At 40.7% G+C, this 26171-nt stretch overlaps 1 protein-coding gene across 1 annotated transcript in view; it reads right to left on the bottom strand.

Annotated features, from left to right (window-relative positions):
- Nucleotides 1-6212, bottom strand: part of kitlga (kit ligand a) — a 28645-nt gene extending 22433 nt beyond the window's left edge. Inside the window, exon 1 of the mRNA XM_084554381.1 lies at nucleotides 5541-6212. Within this exon, the coding sequence (XP_084410507.1) occupies nucleotides 5541-5555 (15 nt within the window). The 5' untranslated portion in view covers nucleotides 5556-6212. The remainder of the gene's footprint in view (nucleotides 1-5540) is intronic.
- Nucleotides 6213-26171: the final 19959 nt, after the last annotated feature.

Genomic DNA, 26171 nt, shown 5'->3' with positions numbered 1-26171 from the left:
TGACAGACCACAGCATGTAGTGGTTAAAAGATCCGACTTCTATAAACACTGTTCACACTTATGGTTCCTCAGCGGCGTTTTCTATTTCCTTGGCTGGCTTTATAAGCACATTATAAAATTTATTTTACTTTCTTGTGCAAAGATACACCCACTTAAGTCATCTGGTGCATTTTTAGAAGATGAGTTCTACATCAGATCTTTGTGGTTTCATTTTTAAAAACATCATCAAAAATCAGCTAAACGCCACAAGCAGGCAAAGATGCAGTTCAGTGCAGATCCAGCATTTACTCCAAATACTTTCACTCTAAGACATGCCCCTTCAAGGCCAGGTTATGGTTAGAAAGACCCTTCCCCGGTTGTGGGACAACACACTGAACGTCTTTTTGCTGCAAAAATAAGACATCAAATACTCAAACACAAGGTCTGGGCTGTGTGACAGAACAACATCCTATAACTCAAACCATGTTTGCTTTTATGGATTCTGCGTGCTCTTTCCCAAAAGGGCAAAGCCAGCGCCTAAGACCATGACTGCACAAAGCTTTGGGGCAAATTACAGCACTTTGTACAAAACACTTTCAGTAAACATGAGTTTGGTGGACTGCATCATCTGACATTTGCCGTATTTCTCAATGAACATAAAGAGTTACATCACCAGAGGACCTGCTGAAGTGGTTTCTGAATCTGTTTATCCGCTGTTCGGCCCCTCACCGTCGCCGACAGATGGGCTTTTTTCTTCAATACTGAACTCAAGTTGGAGAAATCCTTTTGAAAAAGGAATATTACTAAAACTGTGGTTTTTGCTCAGGCAGTGTGTCATTCCCCAAAAGAAAGAAAAAAGTCTGGTACTGCATGATACAAATGAGGTGAGAGCTCTGCAGCTAAGATCAAACATCAGTTTCGTCTTCTTTAAATTAGGGTTTAATATTTTTCCCGAAAATTAGATGAATCAGATCCCGGGAAAAGACGACCCATTTCCCGGGAATCCCGGGAAACAGCTGATTTTTGTTGTTGTTGTTTTTGCCCAAGTAATGTATCGATATCATTCAAATATGCGTTCCCAGCATGTTTTATATTATTTGTAACATTATTAGGGCAAGAAACACAGTTTATGTCCATATCAACAAAGTTTGCAATGATCAATTCTGCTGCGTGATCAAGTCAGCTGCGTGCGTGACAGCCTATCTGCCAAAAAGCAGCTACCGTATTGGTGTAGAACGATCACGTGACCAACCGTGCCACCAGTCGTGACCAAGATCTTATTACGCTCTGAAGAAACTAGTTCTGCATAAAACATAGACGCATCGGCAATCGACTGGAATTTTTGCGACGAACTTTTTTTGGGTAGCTTAGCATGACTCGTTATGTTTTATGAACTAAAGATTGTGTAGATGCCAGACTGTGGAGCGGGATGAAACGATAACAGGGTTGACCTTACGGCCTAACAAAGCTGGCTGCAGACATCATTAGGAGATTGGTAGCCTACTGCTGCAAATGACATTTGCTGCCGCTAGGGTGCGTGGATTTCTAGGCTATAGCCTACTGCTGCACTGAATTCAACGTTAACGTAAGACAACAATAGAAGCGCACGTGTAACAAAAAATAAATATATATTTCCCGTTTCCCGTCATAACCTTTCCCGGGAATCGGGAAATAGTCTTGATCAGATTTCCCGGGAATCCCGTTTCCCGGGATTAAACCCTACTTTAAATCCCTTTTGCACGATAATGTCGAGCTGTGCATGCACGTCATCTAAAATGTCACCGTAGGACACCAGTTGACCTTAAACAGTGTATATTTTTTTGCCTTCTTGTTGATGGCAGCCTTCTCTTCCTCGAAGGCATGAAAACAATGCGCACAGCCAAACCAAACTGATTTCAGTTTCACCAATAACATGTGATCCCCGAAGATAAATGAACTTCTTCAACCCCACATGACTTCAGGGAAGGTCCATATGGATGAAAAAAAAATAAAAAAATAAAAAAATAAAAAAATAAAAACATAAAATAAATGACAGAGTCTCACATCGCATTACAGAGAAATGTGTGTAAAATGTTAAAGGAGAGCATTTTACGAGGGCAGTGAGGTGGATTTAGTGGCATCTAAGTGTGAGGTTGCAGACTGAAATACCCCTGACAAACCTTTCCACTTCACTGGAAAAACGCAAAAGGCCCTCTGCACAGTTTAATTGTCTGCATTCTCAAGAAAAATATTTGCTACTCAAAAAACACGTCAGGCGGTTAAGCTGAAACACAATAACATGGCAGTGATGGTTGTGACTTCACACAAAGAAGAGGTACGTGAAAAGATGTGCAGCCAGGTATGAGCTGTGATTAAAACATGAGTCATAATGACATTTGATATCCAGCCCTGACAAATGAACATTCTTCACTAAAGGGAGGTGATTATGTATCTGCTGACAACAAGAGAATATATTAATGACTGCCAGAGTACCAGGGAAATCTTTGAGTAGGAACTTGGCTTCGATAAGGTGTCAACAAAATACCCACCACTGGGAACTGTAGTTCACAGATAGCACTGAAATGATTAGTCAAGGGAATGTGGTGTGGCTAAAACCCTGGTTTTATTTAAGTGACAAGTCCCACTTTAGAAGAAGTAAACATTCTACTTGACAGCAGTAACGCCCTTTGACAGCCCGCCATGCTTTCATTTAACGTTTCCTTTCCTGCTGCTAATATAATCTCATTATTAGCGCAACTAATTCATTCAGCTCTGATTACTGGAGAGTGAAATTTTGACACATTAACACTCTTTTTGCCACAACGCCCACCTCCTGCATGCTTCCCAGAACATGTGACATAATACATCCAATCATGCAGGGCAGTCTGTCATTTCCTTTCATGCTCTGCCTTCCAGTCGGCACTTTAAGATCTTTAGAAAAAAAGGACATCAATAAAAACTGATTCGGATGTTGTGTGCTGGTCCTCAGCAGTTCAGAGGCCACAACAATAATGCTGAAGCAAACTGAGCCTGAATTATATGAGCCTTGGGCCTGCGGATTTACAGCCTGTAGTGGAGCTTGGCTCCTCCGACCATGTGTGTGTTTAAATCATCCTGGTGTCAAAATACTCCAGTGCCCCTTCACCTGCCTTATGTATCTTCCCCTGGATGGAAATGTGTAACCTGGGCAAACAGCTCTGCCAGTCAACAACTGATATGTGATCACAGAGATGTGACTCTGGGGAGCACGCATTCAAGAAGCAGACAGGTCGAATGTCACTTGACTTATCCGACTCCTTATCTGGAATTACTGCCGCTAAATTAACAGTGAATAAGGATAAACTCCTTTTTGTGTCAGGAGGGACACAGGGGGCCCGACACGTGATGGCTCTCTAAACCTCCCACAGCCCAAAGCCCCTGTTGACTGGCATCAGAAAACTAGCGCTCCCTACTGGTGCCAAATGTTCTGTGAACGTGTAAAGGTCTTTACACGCATTCACACACTCTCACACGCACCGTGTGTCATGGATTTCCTAAGAATCCCTGCTTAGGCTGTGGTGTACCTACTGTAATAAAGGTGGATCTAGGCAATTTCATTTCCTTGTCAGAGCGTATCATGAATACCAAAGATTGATCATAAATCTACTGTAACTCCACTACGACAGGCTCTAAGCTTCTTTATAAACGCAAATGAATAAGGAACAGCGCAGGCCCGGTGAATACTATAAATGTTTCCATTTATATAACAAACTCCAGACAAGGAGCAAAATTATACAGACAAATTTGTTGCTTTCTACTTGTGATTACTCGACAGAAAAAAAATAAAAATAAATCTCCTCAAGCTGTGACAATGTCAGCACGTAAATAAAAGATGAAAGGTATCTGTTAATGCAGCCAGGCACAGAGCTGAACTTACTGTATAACTTCATTAAAAAAGCACAAAGGAAAGTCTGCGCAGGATATGATTAACAGCGGCGGAGATGCCCACCCTTTCTCCAGGAAACTTCAAAGGCTCTTATCCCCTGATGCATCCACGCACGTACACACCCCGTTATATCCATATTAATGTGTTTCACGTCCTTTTATTTATTTCTAATCTGTCCAAGTGATTGGCATGGGCTTGGGTTGCCAAGCAGAGTAAGGCAGAGATTAGTCCAAAAAGAAAAAAAAGAAAAAGCTGAAATAAGGCAGTGTTCAGTTAGACAGCCTGAGATAATGAAATGCAGGTTAAGTTTAGTTTAGGCAAATTCTTGTGCACAGTACACACGTTAAATCTGTTTTCTATTAACCATATTTGCTAGGATTGCAATGTAGCCCATAAGGTCTTTTAAATGAGAGAAGACGATATGTTTTCACTTAGGACATTAAAAAGGTGTTTCCACTTAGCAGTAGTTGGAAGCCTTGAGGTGGTCACCTACTGGTATAAATGAAGGATCAAGCCTTTCATTCACGCTTACACAACAGTGATAAAAAGAGAGCTGAAATGTTAAGGAAAGGCATGGGTTTGCCTAAAATAACAAAGGTCGCACTAAAATGAGACAATAGTCTTTAATTTGCCCACTTTCATACCGGCCATGTCCCAGGCCACAGATTATGGTGACAGGGCTTGCAGACATGGAGCCTAAACTGGCCCTGCAGCGCATGCAGAGCAGGCTCATGAATAACCTGAAGTGCTGCGCGAACCGGTGGACTGGCGCTGATGATAAGGCGCACACATTTCCTACATGAGTTTTTTTTTGTTTTTTTTTGGTCTCGGAGCACATTTAGATAATTGTCAACTGATATGAAGAGATTTATCGGCACAAAGGCACAGACTGGCACCCTGTCCACACAATTTAAGGCCGCTTTAATTTATCTGCTAATGATTTGTGCCGACCAGGAGAAGTGGACACATCATGGCATGGCAATTATTGAAGAAGCGAATCCTCATAACAGCAGGTACTTGTGCTTTTATTCGAGTTTAGGCTGAATTGACGAGCAGTCAGTTTTCTGCTTTCCGAATGTGTGCGTAAAGTAGCTGATTAACTTTAATCTACAGGAGGAGACGCGTGTAAAGTGAATTTCTCATTAGGCACGCATACGTGATTACACATGCAAGCACTTTTTCAGACCTGAAATTCAAACAAACGACAGTTACGCAAGGCGCAAACCCTTCTGAGAAGACTCAGACTGGCGCCGTTACACTTATTGATCGGGCAGACATGAGGTGCGCTTCTCTTCCAACGAAATAAGGAAGACGTGTATATGGGACAGGCTGTTTCAACCCTGCACAGGTGGATCACTGAAGTAAACGCGGCTTTAAGGAGAACAGGTTTGGCACATCCGCACGAAGACACAGTAAATGAAGCGCTGGAGAGTAGGTTTGATCCAGCTGGAGCTCACATCCACTCATTTAAAACCTCACTGCCTCTCGACTGGAAGCAATACATGCAAAACTGGTAGGAATTAGAAATCGTGGCAAATCGGAACGGCTTTCTGGTGGCTTGTGAGCAACAGGGACGTGTCCCGGTGCTCCGAATGAACCACAAGTCAAACTGTCACATTCCCTCGAATTAAAAAAATAAGCAAAAACAGTCACTTACTTTTGACTTCTTCATATGGAATGACAGGAGTAAATCCAGTGTGCGCGAAAGCCTATTTTATTTTACTTCTACGGGGAGGAAAGGGGTTGTCATCATCCTGTGTGCACATATCCAATGCCTAAGTCAGAGGTATCCAAGCAGAGGAGAAAAAAAGCCCCGAGTAGAATAAAAACTGCCACAAATGCGAAATGAAACTTTCGTCCTCTGCAACCTGTGAGCCAGCGGCGTGTGGCATGCAGCCCATCTAGCTACAGCATAGATCCAGACACTGAGGGCTCGCGGCGGAGGAGCGGGACAGCGCGCAGAGGGAGGGAGTTAAGCCTTTATAATGAGGCGTAAAAATTAGTCAAAGAGCCGCCCTCTGACGAGCCGCGGTATGAAGAGGTTCACTCCAAAGCCACTACTGCCAATATAAACAGATCAGATATGAAAACAGGTTCAGAGCTCCACTCAGCTTCTTGCCCAATAGCGTTTATTTCCTTCTACAGTGTGTGGGGGGATGTACCGGGCAGGTACGTTAATAGTTTATGAGGCTCTGGTATAAAACTTAGTCAACAATATTAAAAAACTGACTAAAGTGATTGTTGCAGTGAATTAGGAACACCTAAAATAAACGACTCTTCATGCCAATGAAATGAAACCACAGGCAGAAGTATCTGTTAAAGTGAACTTCACATTTACTGTCTTCAATCTTTGTCTTTCACGTTCGACAGATGTTAAGGAGCATGTTTTGCTCTAATATGTGTAAAAAAACCCACAAAGCTGCTGCATGTGACTTGTTGCATTTAGAAATATATTAATAGAGCTGAGGCGCTGCGTCTTAGGAAGCCACACTTGCGCATTTACAAATGAGCTAATTCATAAAATTATTTAACACGAGGAAGTAGGGAAGGGAAAAAAATCTAAACCCTGTAGGCTAATTGTGCCCCCCACCCCTCTTTTTTTTTTTTTTTTGTACATGTGCGTGTAACTTAATGAATGAGTGAGTCAGTAACTGAATGAGTCAAAGTTTGTGTCACGGGATCTGGGGGAGGGAAAAAAAAAAGAATATTTCCTCGATGAAGTGTAAAAAAAAATGTAGAGCATTGTGCTTGTGACCAATGGCCAGAAACGGAGAGAGAGAAAAAAGGATGAAACTTTTTTTATTATTATTATTTATTTTATTTTTTTTCCTGTGGATGCTTTTAGCTTTCACTGTGTAACTTAATACACATTTTGCAATGCCCTAATGGCATTTAATGGCATTTCCTGTTGGAGTCCCCTGTGATTATTTGTGGGATATTTTTAACCAGTGGGTCAGCCCAGACAGTTTTATTGTAGCGATTTTTGTTTCTGAGCCTTCTGTTGCACAACTTCATATCATACAAACACTATCATCTCTTCTCGTTCTGTCCTAAAAATAAAAATTTTTTTACGTGATACCGGCCTATTCTGAAGTCAACACACTGTGGGATTCTCATCTGAGCATATTTCCATGTACAGAGTCACATGGCAGCTGATACATTTTCAGTTGTTTACAGCATGTGACAATTAAAAGGACTAATGGAAGGCCCAGTCCTGCAGCCATCCGTCACGAAGCAAATTGAACCGGGACAATTCTCAAGCCTGTCTGAGTGCAAGCTGTCATTGTAGGCGCATTGAAGTGAAACATGCAAACTCCCAGAGGCCTTGCCAAAAGCAAAGGGTTCAGTCAACTTTAAAACATGCCAGAGGAATGATATGGTAATCATTATGCCTGACTTGCCTGTCCACGTTTGCCCTTTTTTTTTTTTTTTGCTTTTACTTTTGACAACGTTATAACTCTGTCAGTATTTTAATGAGATCAGCATGTTGACGGATAACATTTGTGGAAGTACCTACATCACGTTAGGCTCTTATGATGGAAGCAAATGGACTAATACTGCAATAAATTGTGCTTTAAATAGATAGGAGACTCACTGACTGCCGAGCTGTCTGGGATGTCTCAGTGTCATAGTGTATATATTTCACCCAGTCTTTCTTTTCTTACGTTTCAAAAATGATATTCTCTCCATTATCCATCTTTATCTGTCATCTCCAAACTACATTTTATACAAACTACAATACATTTTCTATTGTGACTTTCCCCTCCAACAACAAAAGCGACATTTTTACAAAACAGTGGCAGTTGTGGGATAGATATCAGGGTCAGTGGACGAAAAATGCTCTCTGGTGAACTGCTGTTTCCGGTAGTGAGTATTTCTTCAGTCAAAATAGAAAAACCTGCCTTTAAGTAAGTTGGCTTGTCTTTTTTTCCTTCTGAAGGCAATTCCAGTTGTTGTGCCTGAAGAAAAGGCTCTAATTATAGGATTTCTAAACAGCAAACTTCTGGCAGATGTGCATTCTTTGCCTTGGGGGACAAGCAAACTGGTTTTGCGATGGATAGCTGCTGTGAATCTGTTACATGTAATAGATTCTAGTGCAGTCTTTGCGCTACCTGGCGCTCATCACGGTAGAAGGTGGCTACGTGCAAGTCACCTGCACATATTTTATACTAATACCTGCGAAGGTTTTTTTTGGTTTGGACTCAGCTGCAATAATCAGATTAGCAATCAGAGTTATTTACCCAAGCACCACTGCCTAAATTGAGAAACCGAGCCCGTCCGCCTCTCAGACAGCCGCTCTGTGTGTAATGATATAATGTGCTTATTTCGCAAATCTGTCTGTGAATTAATATGACTTCATGGATGTTTATCAAAGAACGTAATCCAGACTTGCAAGAAACCGGATTTCCTGTACTTACACTGGCAGTCTCTTGTGGAATTCCTGGAGAATACGAAACCTATTGATGGATTTTTGGCTTCTAGGTGCCGGTAAATAAAATTAAAAAAAAGAAATAAGCTCATATCACTGACATATCCTTACCTTATAAAGCTGTTGTGATTGAACTCAATCCTTATCAGAATATGAGTCTGGTAACACTCCATTCAGATTTCATTATAGGGCGTGTTTCAACCGATACAGAGAAGAAAAAAACTCGGCACACAATTGGATAGTCCTACAATCTTTAGAGTCACTTTGTTGTAAACAAAACCAACTCCACTTTGACGATTACGTTTTTTTATTACGTTTCTGTCACTCTCATGTCTCATCATCAATCTCATCACTGCATAAATCCCGCTCAATAAAACTGGCGGGTCAGATCTTTGCTGGGGTATAATTGGTTCCTAACAGAGTAACTCCAGACCAACTTTCTGCCCCTGTGCACAGTGAAAGTCCGTCTGGCTTTCAAGCTAGTTTCTCACATCACGCATTCTCATGCATTGCTGGGCCGTTTACACGTAGTGGATGCACACGTGGAAAAGTACAACCCATTGTAATATTTGACTTGTGCATTATATTTGAATAATCGATACAGAGTCAGAAGTGATGTACTTGAACACCAACGATGAAGATTTCAGTCTTTATTTCTGCTGAATAATCTTTATCTTTATTAGAAATAACAACACATGTAACACATAAGTAAGTGCATCCTTGGCCTCATAAACTAGATTACTCCTTTAGCAGAAATAAATTCGTATAGGCGTTTTGCATTTTGTCTACAAGTTTCTGACATTGTGACACTGAGTTCTGAGTGCTCTTAATAATTTTTTTTGTTTCTTTGTTTTTTTTTGTTTTTTTTTGCATCATTATTTCAATTCCCTTCTCAGCATTTCTGTGGAATTCAAATCTGGGCTTTGATTAGGCCATTCATTCAGTCTCCATTTCCTCTTTTAGGGCCATTCCGTGGAGGATTTGCATGCGTGCTTAGGTTCATTATCCCGTTGAAAGGCCCACTTCTGGTTCAACTTTCAGACAGATGACTTCACAGTTTCTTCAAGCTTTCGAAGATATAATGCAGAATTCAGCACTGAATCTGTAACCATGCTGCAGTCGTCGACGCGTTCTCTATCTGCCGTGCTCTCAATCAGCCGTGCCCTCACACAGCATAATCAGTTTACAAAAGGTCAAATTCAGCATTTAAAACCATGAGGAACAAGGACGTCAAGAAAATGAATCCTGTAGGCCTCTCTTCGTGGTAAACTATTTATATCCCACCCCCTACCTTCTCCATGCCTATGTATTTTAGCAAAGAGACAGCACCATTACCTTATATGAAACATATGGCAACAACAGGATACTGTGATAAGATGTTATTCTATTGTAATCCTTAATTCTCATGTTGTTCTTCAAATGTAAACCTTACGACCACAAGGATATGGTTACTTGTCCCATAAGTACCCACATCCAGTATACAGTATGTAAGGGATAAGGGAAGGGATTGGAGATTGTTCATACTGTTATCTGACTCTAAAATATGCCAATCCGGGTAGAACGTGCTTGCACCAACAGTCACAATGAATTTTCCAGTTCTTGGAGACTTTTTTATGAATCCAATGTAGTCCGTCCCAGACACATATGCAGTCTTTTGAAATTTACACCCACCATATACAGTATTTTTAATTTTCTTGCAATGCACACAGATCTCTTTAGTTCTTGGCACGATGACGCGACACATTTAAATGTCAAAGAAAACACCAGACTGTACATGTCAGAGGTTTATATAAGACGGGTTACACCTGTCGCTTTCTGGGGAAGTTGTAACTGGCACATAGTTATTTCTTTGGAAGTTTGAAGCTGTGATAAATCAGTGGATTCCATTCCACTGATCAGTTTCTAATTTATTTAATTAAATTATGATTTTAAGATGACTGCAAAGAAAAAAAAAATTAAATATTTCATGTGTCATTTGGTATAGGCACGGCTTCAGCGAGGATCAGCCGTCAAACGGCTTTCACAGGATGTTCTTATTTTTTCCACATGACAATTGCTGCCGGCCTCTGTTGAAAATGAGGGTGAGCAGAGAATGAACCGTGCCATCAGTGTGCCATAGAGCAGCACCGTCCTGTGTGGTTTGGCTGCGTTCTTGTGCAGGCTGTCCGCTTGATTTATTGTTTTTGTCGTGTTTATGGCGATTTTAGTTTAAAGAAAACCTCAACAAAGATACCAATGCAGTTATAGACCAGATGTTGTGGCTATGACGTATGTGTTTTACACCACATATCTACACTGTGTGCTTTTCATGGTTTATATTCAATTTTTCCTTGTGCTATTGCTTACTTGCTTTTATTTCATGTTAATTAGCTTTTGTAGTTTGTTTGCTTTTGTTGTATTTTATTTAGTATTTGTTTCCTGAGCCTTTGCCTGTACGCTGCAAAACACCGTTGATAGTCTTGTAGTATTGAAAGCAGTATAAACTGTGATAAATGTGCCTTGCCTTATGTACTGGGGTTGAATATCGCCCGAAAACACAACTGGAGGGAAAGAAAGTAAGATGTGTCAACACATAATCCATTCATCTCCATTTTAACGGGAGATTTAGTACTTTTGAGTGCTGTTGGATTTAATTTCATTGCTCTTCATCACCACTTCCATCTTCCATCACTCTGTTAGGCAGTAATCAAACGCAGAGAATAGGCACTGCTAGGGTCTCCGGGTTTGCTTAATACGCTGCATTCGCCCCAAAGATGTGTGCATTCCTTTAAATTAAATGCATGAAAACACCACATGTCAATGTCAATCTTCAATGTACAATGGCCCAAGAGCTGATAATAATTAAGAACTAATAAATCCTAAGGATTCATCCCAGCTCGCCTTTTAGTAAATAATTACCACCAGATATGTCCTGGATCAGTTATTAGGGAGGAACTACACATGAAATTTGCATCTTGTTTCTTGGGACACTGATGGCATAAAGATACACTGCAAAAAGGAAATGCAAGGAACTTATTTCAGGATGATTAAATCCTTTTGTCACTGAAGATAAATGAATTTGTCTAACACCAAATGAACTTGATTGTATGTGTCTGAAGGGAACTGTTCTTGATTTCTATTACTGAGGTATTAGATTAGAAAAAATTATTTTTCAGCTTAGGGTGATGGAAAACAAGTCTAACTTGCAAGGATGCAGTACGGACATAGCCGTTTACACATGTATCTCTGAGATGGCAGCACCTTTGACACAACCATGGTATCTGACATGAGAACGTGTCTGTTATGATTTCACACCTGTACGCAGGTGCATGCATGGTATCGCATGACTGAAAGGTCCGGATAAAGCATTCACTGTTTGGAGCCTGTGCAAAACAAGTGCAAAGCAGTGAATGCCATTAAGGAATGACGTCATAAAACTGTGCATTGGTACTATTTATCATGTTAAGAGTACAAAAATGATTACTGTATTACTGATTTGATGGGAATAAAAGTAGCTCTAACCCTGACCCTTTACCCTCCATGCACACTGAAGAACAGAGAGATTTACAGCAATACCAGAAGCCCAGCCATGCTAGCTACGCGCTTGCGTGTGTTTTGTATTAATTAATCAGTAAACCTGGTGTGGGCAATCAAAACCTGAAGGCTGCTGTGCTACAGAAGGTTGTTACAGAGCAGGCCGGAAGAAGAGCACTACAAGGCTGCACCGCTAAAGCTGTGGTCTGGTTGGATTTTGCTCCCTATTCATTTATGTGAGGACAAGGACAACAGGTATCCAGTTCTGGTCTTAAATTGACTGCAGAGGAGGAGGGTGCTGCTTGGCTTCAGCAGTGCAAGACCGGTGGCAGAGGTAAATGACAGAAAACAGGATACAGTAAGCTTCCTACTTCACAGCCCCACTGTTTTATGCTTTACTACAAGGGTCAACTTTGCCAAGAGCTATCTGACTGCCTGCATCTTAACTTTGGAATGACTTAATAGATGATCCATACAGTGATAAAAGGATACAAAAACAATGAAGTGATGGTAAAAGGTAGACCACGCTAAAGATAACTGCAGAGCAGATGAAAAAAAGAGTGCAAGGGTACATCATCCACGAGTTTCTATTTTTTTGTGAACTCAATGAATATAAACTACAAGTATTTCAAATTAGATTTTTATAGAACAAATGTCTATGATACCACTCACTGCGTGATACACTGAAGCTAGATTTAGGGTCTGTCCATGCTGCCTGTCAGATAGTTCAAACCATACTCCAATGATCTGACTTTCACATTCAGTCCAAGCCATCATTAGCCAGGTGCATGGAGAAACCATGCATTGTACTTCTACCTTCTAACTCTCTTTTTGTCATTTGTTACTTTGTATTTTGTGCTACTTTTAATCTGTTTAGTTAAATGCAACACTATAGGTGTCTCCATGGAGAGATTGTGCAGGAATGCCAGAGAGATTGCCCAGGACAACCACTCCTGTGGGCAGAAATAGTAAAAACATTTGATTTACAAATTGGCCCGGCATCACATCAGGACCTTCAGGAAGTCACAATGGTGGCCAGAGAGCTCCTTCTTCAATTCAGCAGCCCACTACATGCTGTAAGAAGGGGACCCCCCTCCTAATGTTGCGACCATGTCTTTGTGAACTTCCAAGAGGATAATCTGTTAAGACTGGGGCTCCACAAAATCAGGACTCAAATGCACGACTCAAACAAACAGTTTTGGGTTTCCAATAAACACAGTTTACTTCCAGAAAAGTGGTTCAGTACACGAAAGGCAGTCCATCAAGGCAAACAAGTCCAAAGGAAGAGGCAAGGGCAGTTGTCAGTAACAGGCAAAAATCCAAAAACCGAGAAGACAGATTACGAGAGGTACGAGGATTGCTGGAACGTGAGACACAGAGGTACAAAACGAACTGGCACAGAGAGGAGGAGTAACACACACTATATACACAAGAAGGGTACTGATAATGAGGAACAGTTGCAACCAATGAGGGCGGGGCAGACAATCAAAACTGGCGGGAAAACACAGGCAGGAAGTGAAGTGGTCTGAAACGAGAGGAGAGGTCAGTTTTCACAATAAAACAGGAAACAAGACACAAGAAAGAAGAACAACAAAACCTTATGACAAATGAGGAGATGTCACATAATCCCTTTAACCAGATGATTGGATGGAGGCTGATGTTAAGCATTTTCTGAGACAGAGTGCTGCCTTGCAATTTTTATTTACCTAAAACTGAAATGCCACAAAAGTTATTAACTTTCAGCATAATCACTGTGCGCATGTAACCAGAGCTGAATAACTCATTTCCTACCTTGGGCCACAAAATTCCAATCAGCTCCTCGTAATCCACTGTGAAGTTGGTTTCTAACTCAAGCAGTTGGCACACCAAGTCATATTTTTTTTTATTTAATTAAGCAAAACCAAAATACTCAGCGTAAACCTCCCATACGAAATAAAAGCCCTTAAGCTGCAAAGGAGAAAGACTTTCACAAGCTAACACTAGAGCTGCAGAGTCCGGTCAAAACGAATCTGGCCAATTCGTATTAGGTTAATCCCCAAAAGCAGTGCCACAGTATGCAGCCTAAGGGAAATAATGTAATTATTTAAAAATAAATAAATGAATCACAAGAGCTTACACCAAAGCTCATCCATAAATCCTGAGTTTACTTCTTATGAGTCATATTCAAACAGATGAAATACATGGTACATTTCAGAAACAACTGGGACCCGGTTAACTGAGACATTCCTGCCCAAACTCAGAAAAAGGAGTCGTCAGTTTTTACTTGCAGCAAATTGAATGATTCATTTAAAGGAACACCAAATTGTGTGCAAAGAATGCCGGACTATAACCTACTTTCCCTTGACAACAGAAAGTGGACCTGCTCATGTGGCCAACAGCACAGGAGCAGCAGGATTAACTGCACAAAAATAAACCATGCTACCCTCAGGGCACCAGTAGTGCACAAACCTTTAAGAGGGCCTGAAGGGGTTAGGTCAGGCATTTGAAGGTATCATCAGATGAAAACAGAGAATTAGCCTGTCAGGGCCAAATTAAGCAGTTGCTGCAAGTATTCCTGAATCAATAGACTATTGTAGTCAGAGTGACTGGTAGCTTGAAAGAAAAGCTTACAGCTACTTGAACTAAGACACTCATGATATTGCAAAAGTCTTTTGGCTAAGATTCCACTCACAACCTGACCAGAGCTTGAGTATATGAGCATATGTCAAAGAATAAAATGTATACAGTATACTGTACACAGACACAGCATTAAAATCCAATCTAACCCACCACCAAAGACAAACACAAAGTGCTTAAGCTGATAACAAAAAAATGTATAAGCACTGACTTCAAATAATATTTTTATTGAACCTGGAAAAAGGGTATTACATTTTTTGTTTTGTTTTTTTAAGTCCTTCTTCCTCAAAGAAGAGCTTCAGTTCAGACAGATGTTTAACATGCCTGGTGTGAACAGCTCTCTTGAGGTCATTCCACATCATCTGTGTTGGATTAAGGTCTGGCCTCTGACTTGTTTGAAATCATTCTGTAGTAGATTTACTTGGATGTTTAGGCTTCTTATCCTGCTGCATCACTTCTCCTGAGCTTCAGCTGGATGGTCAGCCTGACATTATCCTGGAAGACACCTTGAGAACTTTTTTTTTTTCCTTGATGATGGCAAGCGATCCTCTTCCAGAGGGATGCTCTGAATTACAATGCTGCGGTCGTACTTGAGCCTTGGGTTTTGTTTAACGTCGGAATGTAGCTTTTGTTACGCCATGCATTGAGCTACATGTTTTCCCAAACAATTCAACCTGAATTTCATCAGTCCATAAAACATTTTCCCGTTTGTGCTGTGTAAAGTGCACTTGAAATGTGTAGTGTTTTTTTTTTTGTTTTTTTTTCAGAAGCTCAGGCTTTGTCATTCGACTGCATGGTCCATACATCAATGTTGTTCTCTGATTGAACTCCATACCACTCCATGACAAATCAGACATCCAGCACAACAGAAAAAAACAAGGCCTTACCAAGCCAGTGCATCCTGGCTTCATGTACGTTTCCAGTGGGCCAGTGCAGTTCTAGGAAGTGTGACTGGGTGAAGTCAAATGTAAGTAATTTTGATTAATGTTTGTTCTAGGTTCTAGGTCATGTTACGAATACATTTGCAACATGATCCAGAAACTACAGTATAATTGCCATGTCAATGTTTGTCTGTTGTGGGAGCCAGTTTATCCTCAACTGTGTTCCTTGTGCTATGCTTGTTTGCCGTTCTCATTTGAATTTTGTTTAGTTTTATCCTTCTTTTTACACTCTCTGGCCTTAGTTTGTTCTTTGTGTTTTACCATACTTTGTTATATCAACTTTTTAATTTATTGTTTAGGACTATTCCACCTGTATCTTGCAGTGCAATCCTCATTTGAACTGAACTTTACAGTAACAATGTATCATTTCTTTACCTTCCAAGCTACCAGCAGACAAATAGGAAGGTGTTCTCTCCCTGTTGTGTCGCGCATGTATAATGCACTAGTTCATTGGTCGTGTGAACATGGGATGATAATTTGCAAGGATACGTAGGTGACATGGACCTGCTCATGTGGCCAACAGCTCAGGAGCAGCAGGATTAACTGCACAAAAATAAACTACACTACCCTCGGGGCAGCTGCAGGTCCAAGTCGGCATGAGTGTGCAATCTTGTAACTGGGCCTGAAAGGGTTAAGGGTTAAGTTGAAAGTATGAAAGAATCCCCCAAATGAAAATGGATGATTAGCATGTTGTGGCCAAATTAAGCAAATGTTACTGAAGCAACAGACCAACCACTAGTTAGTCTGGCAGCTGTGTAGTTTCCTAAGTAACCTTCTCAGTTACAACTCCTAACGATTAATTGTTGTAAGTTGAACTCATTCAGATTCAGACAACTTTACTTGTCCCCGGGGGGCAATTTAAGCAATTTAAACACATGAAAACACAGTTGAAAGTAATGCTTTGCAACAGTGAAATCGATATTCTTGATGTGAATCCATATTGCAAAAAGAAGCCACGGAGACTTTCCAAGGTAACTGAAACTTGAACACAGGCTACTGTCGGCCGTAGCCCACGTCAACACCATAAACACCGTCAGTCTGACACTTCTAATATGCGGCTCTCGCTAGGCAAAAAAAGAAAAAAAGAAAACATGCTCTACAACCACAGCAATCATGTCAACTAATAGGACGGAACTGAACATAAACACATGAGCTTATCAATAATGCACACTGTAGATATTTATAGCCTATATAAATCAGTGTAAGTCAGTACTTCACAGCGTGTTGTAAGATAAACAGTGGTGGCAAAAGTATTCACATTCTGTACTTAAGTAAAAGTTCGGATACTTGTGTAAAAAAATACTCTGGTAAAAGTAAAAGTACTGATTCAACTTTACTCAAGTAAAAGTAAGAAAGTACATGCTCTGAAATGTACTTAAGTAAAAAGTAAAAATGATTTTGCCATTAATGAAACAATTCATCCGTTGATAATTATCACTATCAGAATAATTTAGACTGACCTGATCAGAGGTCCCGCATGAGTATCTAGATAATTTAGATATAAATCAAAACGATGTTCCCATAGCATTGCTAACGTTGTAAACTGGTTTCCAAAAAGAATCCTCATAAAGCTCATGATAACAACCAAAACTACACCATAACTGAATTCTTTTTCAGATTAGACCGAAAATAATAGAGAACCACTGGATTAGACGGAGAATTCTTGAACGCCAGAATTTGGACCGTTCCTCTGCTAGCGTTAGTGGATACCTTTTCAGATGAGTGAGCAGTGCAGTGGTACTTTTGTTGTATTTCTTACATATTCTGCATGTCACGGTAGAAAAAACTTCATCTTTTGTGAAGTATTTTCAAACACTTGATGAACAGCTGATAGTCTGCTGCAATGACCCACTGGGCTCCTCACCTGTCTTCTCAGAAGCTAGGTGTTATTGTGATGTGATCGGCGACCACTTGACTTCCTGCTTAAAGCGTCATGGCACAGCAGTAAAGTCAACTACTCAACCTAACCAAAGGTGGCCCATGTTGGAAGGGATCCAGGTAAAAACTACATTAACAACATTGTTATGTGGATTTTCTGACACTGTCTCGCAATATCAGACAACGCACTAGATGATAACTTTAGTCCAGTGAGTATAAATCATTAATGGCACCTGTGAACATTAGTGCAATAAAACACAAAAAAGTTCTGTTGAATGTGACGTTAAGCAAAAAATACTTACAAGCTGATTAAGTGTACATAAATTCAGGCAATCAATAAACCACAGGGGGCAGTCAAAAGAAAAAAAAATCCAGTCAAAAGTGGTGCATGTGGTGTGCAGTACTATAAACAAGAACAAGGTGCAGGAAACTGAGGGCAAATCAAACAAAGACAGGAATTAAAACAAACTAAAAGGCATGGAGGCAGCAGATATCATATTGCAGTTAGCTTTTTGCCAGTCACAACTTGTTGGACCTGAACCTCTTTGAGTAACTTGTGACTGAAAGATTCATATTTCAAAGTAAACCAGGAAATGACAATACAAGCCCATATTATGCTGCTATGCTGATTAATGGGGGTTTAATGGACATGAAAATCCAGAAAATAGACAGTAAGTGATCAAGTCAATGTCAGTTGGTCTGTCTGTCCTCACCTGTGTTCCTTCAAATGGACTGTTTGCAGGGGTGCATCAGAATAGACAAACCAAGCAATAGTTTGGAGCTGTGAAAGGGAGCCACCAGTTGGTTTCCTTATTGCATATTTTTGATGACAACCTTAAACCCCATTGAACCTATGATGCCTGCGGTCTACAACAACTCACCACATGCCAGAAAACCTTTTCAACTTACCGACAGAATGTGTCTGATGCCCAGGGCCTCCCAGAACCAAGGAACTCCACTGTCAGTTTGTCTTCCTATGCTTTTGGACTTTGGTTCTGTTGCATGGGCTTCTTGATTTAATGTTAAGGAATATGCCTTCTGTATCCTGTTTTGGAGTCATCATATCAACAGAACTTTACAGTAACACAATGTATTCATCATTGTTTTTGTTTTTTTGTTTTTTCTCTCCCAAGCTTGTTGGTCCAGTCAACAGTGGGATCATAATTTGGGAGGATTATACGATAATAAAAATGCTGCAGAGTTGTTCCAGTCCCTCTTCAAGGCCACTTTTCAGGATTTCCTAAGAACCTGAGCTCATGCCACTCGCAAAAAATGGAAAAGATAGCAGGCCAATGCAAACCATCAGTGGCATGGCTGGGGCACATGTTGTGCAGGTGCTGAATCATGGGGACCAACAGACTGGTGAGGTAGTGTGTGCGATCCCAAAAAAGAGAAGAATCTATTGATCATGCAGATACAGCAGTCTTCTGCTGGGAAAATGGATTCTTTTTCTTTGTAGCTCTAACAACCACATTTGTTTCCAATGTGAGTGTCTGAACAGATAAAGTACCACATAATCTGCTGTCTAGATTTTATAAAATAGCCCCCTGGTTTTTCCACTCCTGACTCCTGACTCCAGTTAGCTTTTGTTGATGTCTGTAGACAACGGGTTTACATACGCTTTAAATGTTTGAAGGATGTTTCAACATTGGCACTGATTTTACAATAATCATAAGTGATGTATCATCATGTTTCCCCCTCTGAGACTAATCCTGTCTTAATCCCTTGTGCATGTCTTGAGATTCTCATCAAAACTTCTTCTTAACTACCACCCTTTGCCAGGAGACAATAGACCAAATGTTTTGCATTGCTCTCATCAGTGTTCCTTTTCAGGCAATAATAGGTTTTTCTTCAATCCGGTCTATCCGGTCTTTTTTGACCTTTTAATAAGCCTTGTCAAGTAGTTATGGTATCTAAACCTAACCTAATCAGTGAGTGAAAACAAAAGGAAAAGCTAAAAAGGAAATTCCTCACATGGTACACAAACCCCAGTCTCCTGGGTAGAAGTCCTGTGACTTATACCTCCAACACCTGCCGAACGACATTCTCTCTACTCTGCACAGTTAGTTCCTGATAATGAATCCCTACTCTGACATTATTACATCTTTTGTGGTGAACAGTACATATACATTGAAGCAAGCACCAGTTAAATGACAAGGGTCGACTGATGCTTCTGCTGGATCTGATGTATGTGACGCTGGTGCTCAGCTGCAGTGCAACAGTGGCTGCAGTGAGTGAGAGGAGACTTTTTGAATTATCCTAAGTCAAGAAACTAAGTGAGTTTCTTGACTGGGCCTTTCTGTGTGGAGTTTGCATGTTCTCCCTGTGTCTGCGTGGGTTCTCTCCAGGTACTCCAGCTTCCTCCCACCGTCCAAAGACATGCTGGTTAGGTTCATTGGTGATTCTAAATTGGCCGTAGGTGTGAATGTGAGTGTGAATGGTTGTCTGTCTCTCTGTGTTAGCCCTGTGATAGACTGGAGACCTGTCCAGGGTGTACCCCGCCTCTCACCCAATGACAGCTGGGATAGGCTCCTGCCCCCCCCCCCCCGCGACCCTTCACAGGACAAGCGGTTACAGAAGATGAATGAATGAATGAATGAATGAGTTTCTTGCTTTAGTAATGGCATTCATCTCGCTATATGAGATGATGCAGCGTCCTGTTTTATTGCGTATGTGTATGTTGTTGATGGTTTTTTGTAGCAGTGGCATCATAATGATTGTATTAAGAGGTGTTTTGAATAAGGTTGTAGGTCATTGAAGGCCTAGGTGGAAAATGCATTGATTGAATCTGCTGTAGAGTAACTTGTAACGACAGCTTTCAGATAACTCTAGTGGAAGCCAAAAATATAAGCAGGTATCAGTGATTTTATTGTTTACTGCTAAGCTGGCCATAGAGGAATAATTACAAATGTTATTGACATGACACTTGCAAATATGATGTCTGCCCTCCCTCTACCTCCAGATACGTTTCTGCCATCACTGCAGCCTATGGGCAAACAAGTAAGATAACAAACAGTTTTTATTGACCCATATTAGTTGTCTAGATAATTCACCTTTAAAGGCGACAAGGTATTGTGAAACTGTTTATAGAGTATGGATGTCTATTCTGCCCTATGTCTGGAAGGGCAGACCTTGCGACGCCTCAAGCCATAATCTGTGATAGGAACCATAAAATTGTATGGCAACAGATATAGAGCAGCAGGCTTCCCTTCAAACTCAAACCTTATGCTAATAATTGTAAGGGTATTCCAGAAATATGTATGGTGACCCTTTCAAAGACGATTTATGTTGTTATGGTTTCATCTGAAAGGACATAACTAGCCAGGCATGTTCCTGTTGCATTTAACACTTCTTAACTGATGTTTTACATTAGGCTGTCGTAGACACATGTTGTTGTAGAGTGTGGCGTCAGCCAACACTCCATTTGGATTTTATTATGGGATGTGTTTCAACTGATACAGAGAAAAAGATATGTCTGCACGCAAGTGGATAGTCCTACAACCAATCAGAACCATTTTGTTGTAAACAAATCCAACTCCATGGTGATCAAGTGGCGTGTATGACTGAGTCACTTTTACTCCATCAGTGCATAAAGCTTGCCCAAACAATTTGATTGGCCTGGCAGATCTTTACTGGAGTGTAATTTGTGTCAAACAGAGGGACCCCAGACTTTGTGCCACAAAAAATGTGCTGCCGGGGAAGTTGGGCTGGCTTCCAGGCTAATCTCAGATCAGATGTTGAGCTTCTCATGTCACATTGTCTCAGCATTTCTCATCTCCCTCTAGCTGAGTGGTTCTACAGCTTTGCTTCTTGTGTGTTTCTCATATGTGTGTGTTTACTTTCCAGGTCTTGTTGTTACAGAGGGGGTTTTTGTGGCCTGTGTGGTTGGGTGAAACATAGCCTGTATGTCGTAAGGTGTGATGCCAGCCATCGATTTGCACTGGAGTCAGTGTGGAGCCAAGATTTGCAGTGCTATGTTTGATGCTATTTTTAAGTTTCGAGTCAACACCTTCATTGTGAGGAATGTGGGTTCTTGCTGGAAACATGTGGAAGTCAACACTGAAAACAAAACTACTCCACACATGGCCTGACATTACCTGTTTCAGAGACAAACCTTTAACGTACCAAAATATTGCAAGACAGCATCCTGAGAGGGCAATTAATGTGCATCCTTAAAGGGGAACTACTGTTTTTTACAACCTGGACCTTATTTCTGGCATGAAATACGATCGTTTACTCACCCATATAACTTTGGTGTAATATCCGTATAGTGGGAGTGACTCGGGCACCAAAACGCAGCCTCTAAATAACTCATTATCTGCCGCGAAACTCGTTCATTACACCAATATGTACACTAGTGCTATTCCCCGTTGAGTACGGAGTTACCTGTTATCATCATCTGGGGTCTGTAGATTGACCGACAGACCCCAGATGATGTCATCTGACTTGGATGATGTCATCTCTGAGCGCCGTGCACACACGCAGCGCTCGGCTTGTTTACGTGTAATTTGCTACTGCTAGTTTTTTTGCAACATGGCTGAATATTTTTACGATTATGAGGATGTGGACAAATCATAGCGGTGAAATGAACGAGTTTCGCGGCAGATAATGTGTTATTTAGAGGCTGCGTTGCGGTGCCCCAGTCACTCCCACTATATGGATATACGCTGATCTAGTTATCTCCCGAACCAATACAAATTACACAAACGTTATATGGGTGAGTAAACGATCATATTTTATGCCAGAAATAAGGTCCAGGTTGTAAAAAACAGTTGTTCCCCTTTAAGTGCTGTAGACAGACATGATAGTAAATTATCATGCTGGCAAAAAATCTATGCATGCTTTAAACTCGAAAAGCTTGAGACACTGTATGTTGGGGAACAGGGGGGGGGCATCAGGTCATCCATTGCTGTCATGCAATGAACATATAAAGAACTTCTTTAAGACTTCAAATATTATTAACATAGCAATAAGTTCCATATTGACCATAAGCACACTTACCAGAAAGCCTGAATCCAGTTACTGAGGCAACATCATTGCTAAATGATTTGACATTCATGCAGTTGTAAAATTATTAAGATGACAGCTGAATGTGGGCATAAGCCCAAACTTAAATTTGTTCTTTTTATATTGTAATTCAATTTTGATGTACTGTATAAGGAAATTTGAAATATCAGTTGTCAGAAGAGTCAAGCCAGATGCTGGACATACCAACATACTTACAGTACCTCCTGCAATGAGAGCTCCTATTTGGGTTAAAGGGGCCAAAGGTCTACAAAATCCTTACCACTTGGATGAAATATGTATGCATGAGCCGATGGTTTATGTGACTTGCCAACAAATTAGATTCATATGTAGTTATTCACTTCAGTGTGCAAAATAGGAGCTCACATTCTTTGCGGTTTACTTGTTTACCTTTTATCATTGTGTAGGACTGGCATACTGGCCAACGGTCAGACAGGAACAAATTCTGGTGGGCCACCACATCACCGCTTGCAGTTGCACATACAGCATTGTAATCAGTCCCAGCAGACAAGTCCACGTTTCAGTTTTTTCTTTTCTCCAGTACACTCCTACTGTGTACAACAAACGATATAATTTCATTGCCAAACCACATAAATCTATGGCTTTTCACTGTACAGACATACTATACAGTGATAATGATAATTCAGTTTGAAACTGGCAACACACAAGTTGTATAAGATGGAAGTTGCAACACACATTTGTTTGAATATGTAGTGAAATCAAACATGGAAATGTTCTTATCCTTTTTGAAAAAAAACAAATACATATAAAAATAATTGAATCCATAGATCAATTTAGCTTTTCCAAGAAATCAGCATACACTTTGGTATTTGGTGTTTGTATCATGTACCAAAAAAACACCCCATAGGATTACTTGGGCACATGGGCTATTTCCATACGTCGCAGAGGGAATATGTAGTTTATCCCTGTCTGTCTGTTCTGTGTTGTACTGTTGTTATATCACCAGCCAATTAGACTCACTATAAAAACAGGAAGCTGTTTTCTGGGCTGTCCCCTGCAGCATGTCTGAGAGGGGTTTTCTCCTCTGCTACATTCTGTTTCTTGATGTTTTTTTAACTGTTGTCACTTGTGCCTTGTAGATTCTCCTTGCAGCTCAGTTGCTGATGATGTTTGTCTTCCATGGACCGCTACTGCAATGTTTACTCCTCTCGTTGTTGTGCTGTTAGCTGTCACGCTCCACAGGTGGAGTGTTTGTTTCCAGACGGCCGCGTTGTGTTAGCGTGATAAGCTCGCCAGCCTTCCCCTGCCCTGGGGTCCGAACATTACAACATCCGCTTGTCTTTGTTGATATTGATGATTATATTCTTTGTCATTATTCTATTCTCATTCGTTCATAATGCGACATTTTACTATTTACAACAGAAGTTGCTGGGTCTTAGTAGCCACCCCGGCAGCTACACTGTCCTGCCCTTAGCTGACATCAGGCTCACTGTTGGCTGTTCACACTGCGGTTGGCGACTCTGCGTGGCCTTCAAGCAGCTTTTCCTGCAGTGAGTGTCAGCATTGTGGCACGATATAATGGCGTGAGTAATTTATGTCAACCACCCCGAGACCTTTCTAATTTGCTAATGTCTTTTTCAAGTTATTTATATTTTGTTCCATAGTTAATTTTGTTTCCATTTCTGTCCTTGTTGCGTGTATTGATAATTTGTGTTGTTTTGCTGTTCAGTCCATGCAAATGAAATAGTTTTGTATGGTGTGTCTTTGTTTTGCTTCTTTTTGTAATTCTCTTTTTTTCTTTCTTTGACAGTTTTCTTTTTATGTGTGTCCCCACCATTGACTGTATATACAAGGTCCCAACTAATATACTATATAGCACTATTTCCCCATTGCGTGTCTTTGGCACTCTGATTGTTATCATGTTTTTATAAAAGCTTACAAAAAGGTTACAGGTAGTTTATGGTTAGGATTAGGGTAAAGGTTAGGGTTAGGCACTTAGTTGGGATGGTCCCCACAAAGTGAGCCATACAAACGTGTGTGTGTGTGTGGGTGTGGGTGTGTGTGTGTGTGGGTGTGTGTGTGGGTGCGTGTGTGGGTGTGTGTGTGTGTGTGTACGGCACATATGTTTCAGATGTTCCCTGAGATACGTCTCCATCTTATTAGCCCTCCACTTCACCGTTAATCCTCTGGTCTGACTTTGTACTAGTAAAATTGTCATATGGACCGAACCTTGTCTTGTGTCTGTTAGGATAATGAACCCCAATACCTTCTTGGTATTGGTATTAACCTGTAACCCATAATTAATCATCTTTGGTGTTGCCAAATTTTGTTTGTTTAAAACCCGATAATATCACTCACCATACATAGTTATGTTTGACTAGGACAGAGCTATCTAGTCATGGTAATAGTATTTGAATCAAAGGTCTAAGTCCACAGGGAGGTGGTTTGGGTGCACAAAATATTGGACTTAAACACAGAAAACCGATTCTTTGTTTCCCATTTCAAATTTCTATTACTGCATAACCAAAAATGTTTCTCAGCTACATTTCTTCAAACCAAACAGAGGCAAAAGATATCTGTGTAATATTGCTCTCCGCTGGTCACATTCAGAGGGTACAAGAACAAGGAACCTATACTGTATGGTCATTCAGGAAGTACCTTCCCACAGCAACAGACACATATGTTACCACTGGCAAAGGCAGTACTGCGAATATGGACACAAACGTATGTAATGTAAATGTATTAGCACTTTGGTACAGAATTCATAGATGCTCTCACCTTCATTTAACCTGATATGTAACCTTCCAAACCTGTTCAGCAGAAGGATTATCTTCAAAGCAACTGTGGACTTGTCCTTGGCGGTGGGGAGGAGTTTTGCGCTGAGTCCTGTGGCGTTCATGGATGTGTGTTGAGGTCATGAACCTTTCAGTTCAGATCCCGTTAAATATAGAGGCCGTGCAGGTTAACTCAAGCCCCTTTGTACAGGTTGTAGGCATTAAAAGGCTGAGCCGGGATTGCATACAGGCAGATTTGTTTAGCATGACTGGTAACTTCCGCACAATAACATTTAGCCTTCATTGAAAAGTTCTGGGAGGTTTAGCTTTCAGCTTAATCCAATATCCAAACATTAATTCACTGTTGTAATAAAATAATAAAGCAGTTAATAAAGCAGTTTGGTTTTACAGCATCTCGTTCCATGAACTGCCCTGCTGGTTATTATCCTCACTCGGTGTTGTAAAATGATCTGAATATAATGCTCATGCACAGTTGGTGATATGCACTATGCAACCGGTATATATTAAGAAAAGGAAAATTAGGTACATGTGTGTTTTGTCAATTTTATTTTTAAAAGTTTGGACACATCTACTAATTCAAAGGTTTGTCTACTAAACTCAGCCGTTTCAAAGATTGCACATTGATGGCATCTCTTATGATGTGGCGCACATCAATGCTTCCAAGACACATCTGAACACCAGCTGTTTGGAAGACACATTGTCAGGGCTTTGTTGTGTTGCTGCAATAAAAGCACTATTGACGGATCACCAAGAGGAAAACCTGCTAGGATCAAGAAACACAAGGAATAAATACCAGTGAAAAACTTATGTGTCAACAGGATAATGGCCCAGAACACACGTTACAGCTCTTTGACCGAGAAGCATCGAGTGAACTGACTGTCACAATCTCCTGATGTAATCCAACTGAGATGGTATGGGACAGGTTTGCCTGCAGTGTGATGAAAAAGCAGGCAACAAGTGCTCTGCATACGTGGGAACTCCTTCAAGTTCCAGGTGACGACCTCATGAAGCTCGATTAGAGAATGCCAGTTGAGGGCAAAACAGTTCTCAGAGTAAAAAAAATCGGCTATGAAGTATCTAAACACAGAACCTAGGGTCACCACTGGAAAGAGGAGATGCAGAAGATGTTT

This window comes from Chelon labrosus, assembly GCF_963514085.1.
Source record: "Chelon labrosus genome assembly, chromosome: 11".
Taxonomy (NCBI): domain Eukaryota; kingdom Metazoa; phylum Chordata; class Actinopteri; order Mugiliformes; family Mugilidae; genus Chelon; species Chelon labrosus.
This window is presented reverse-complemented; position numbering and strand designations above follow the sequence as displayed.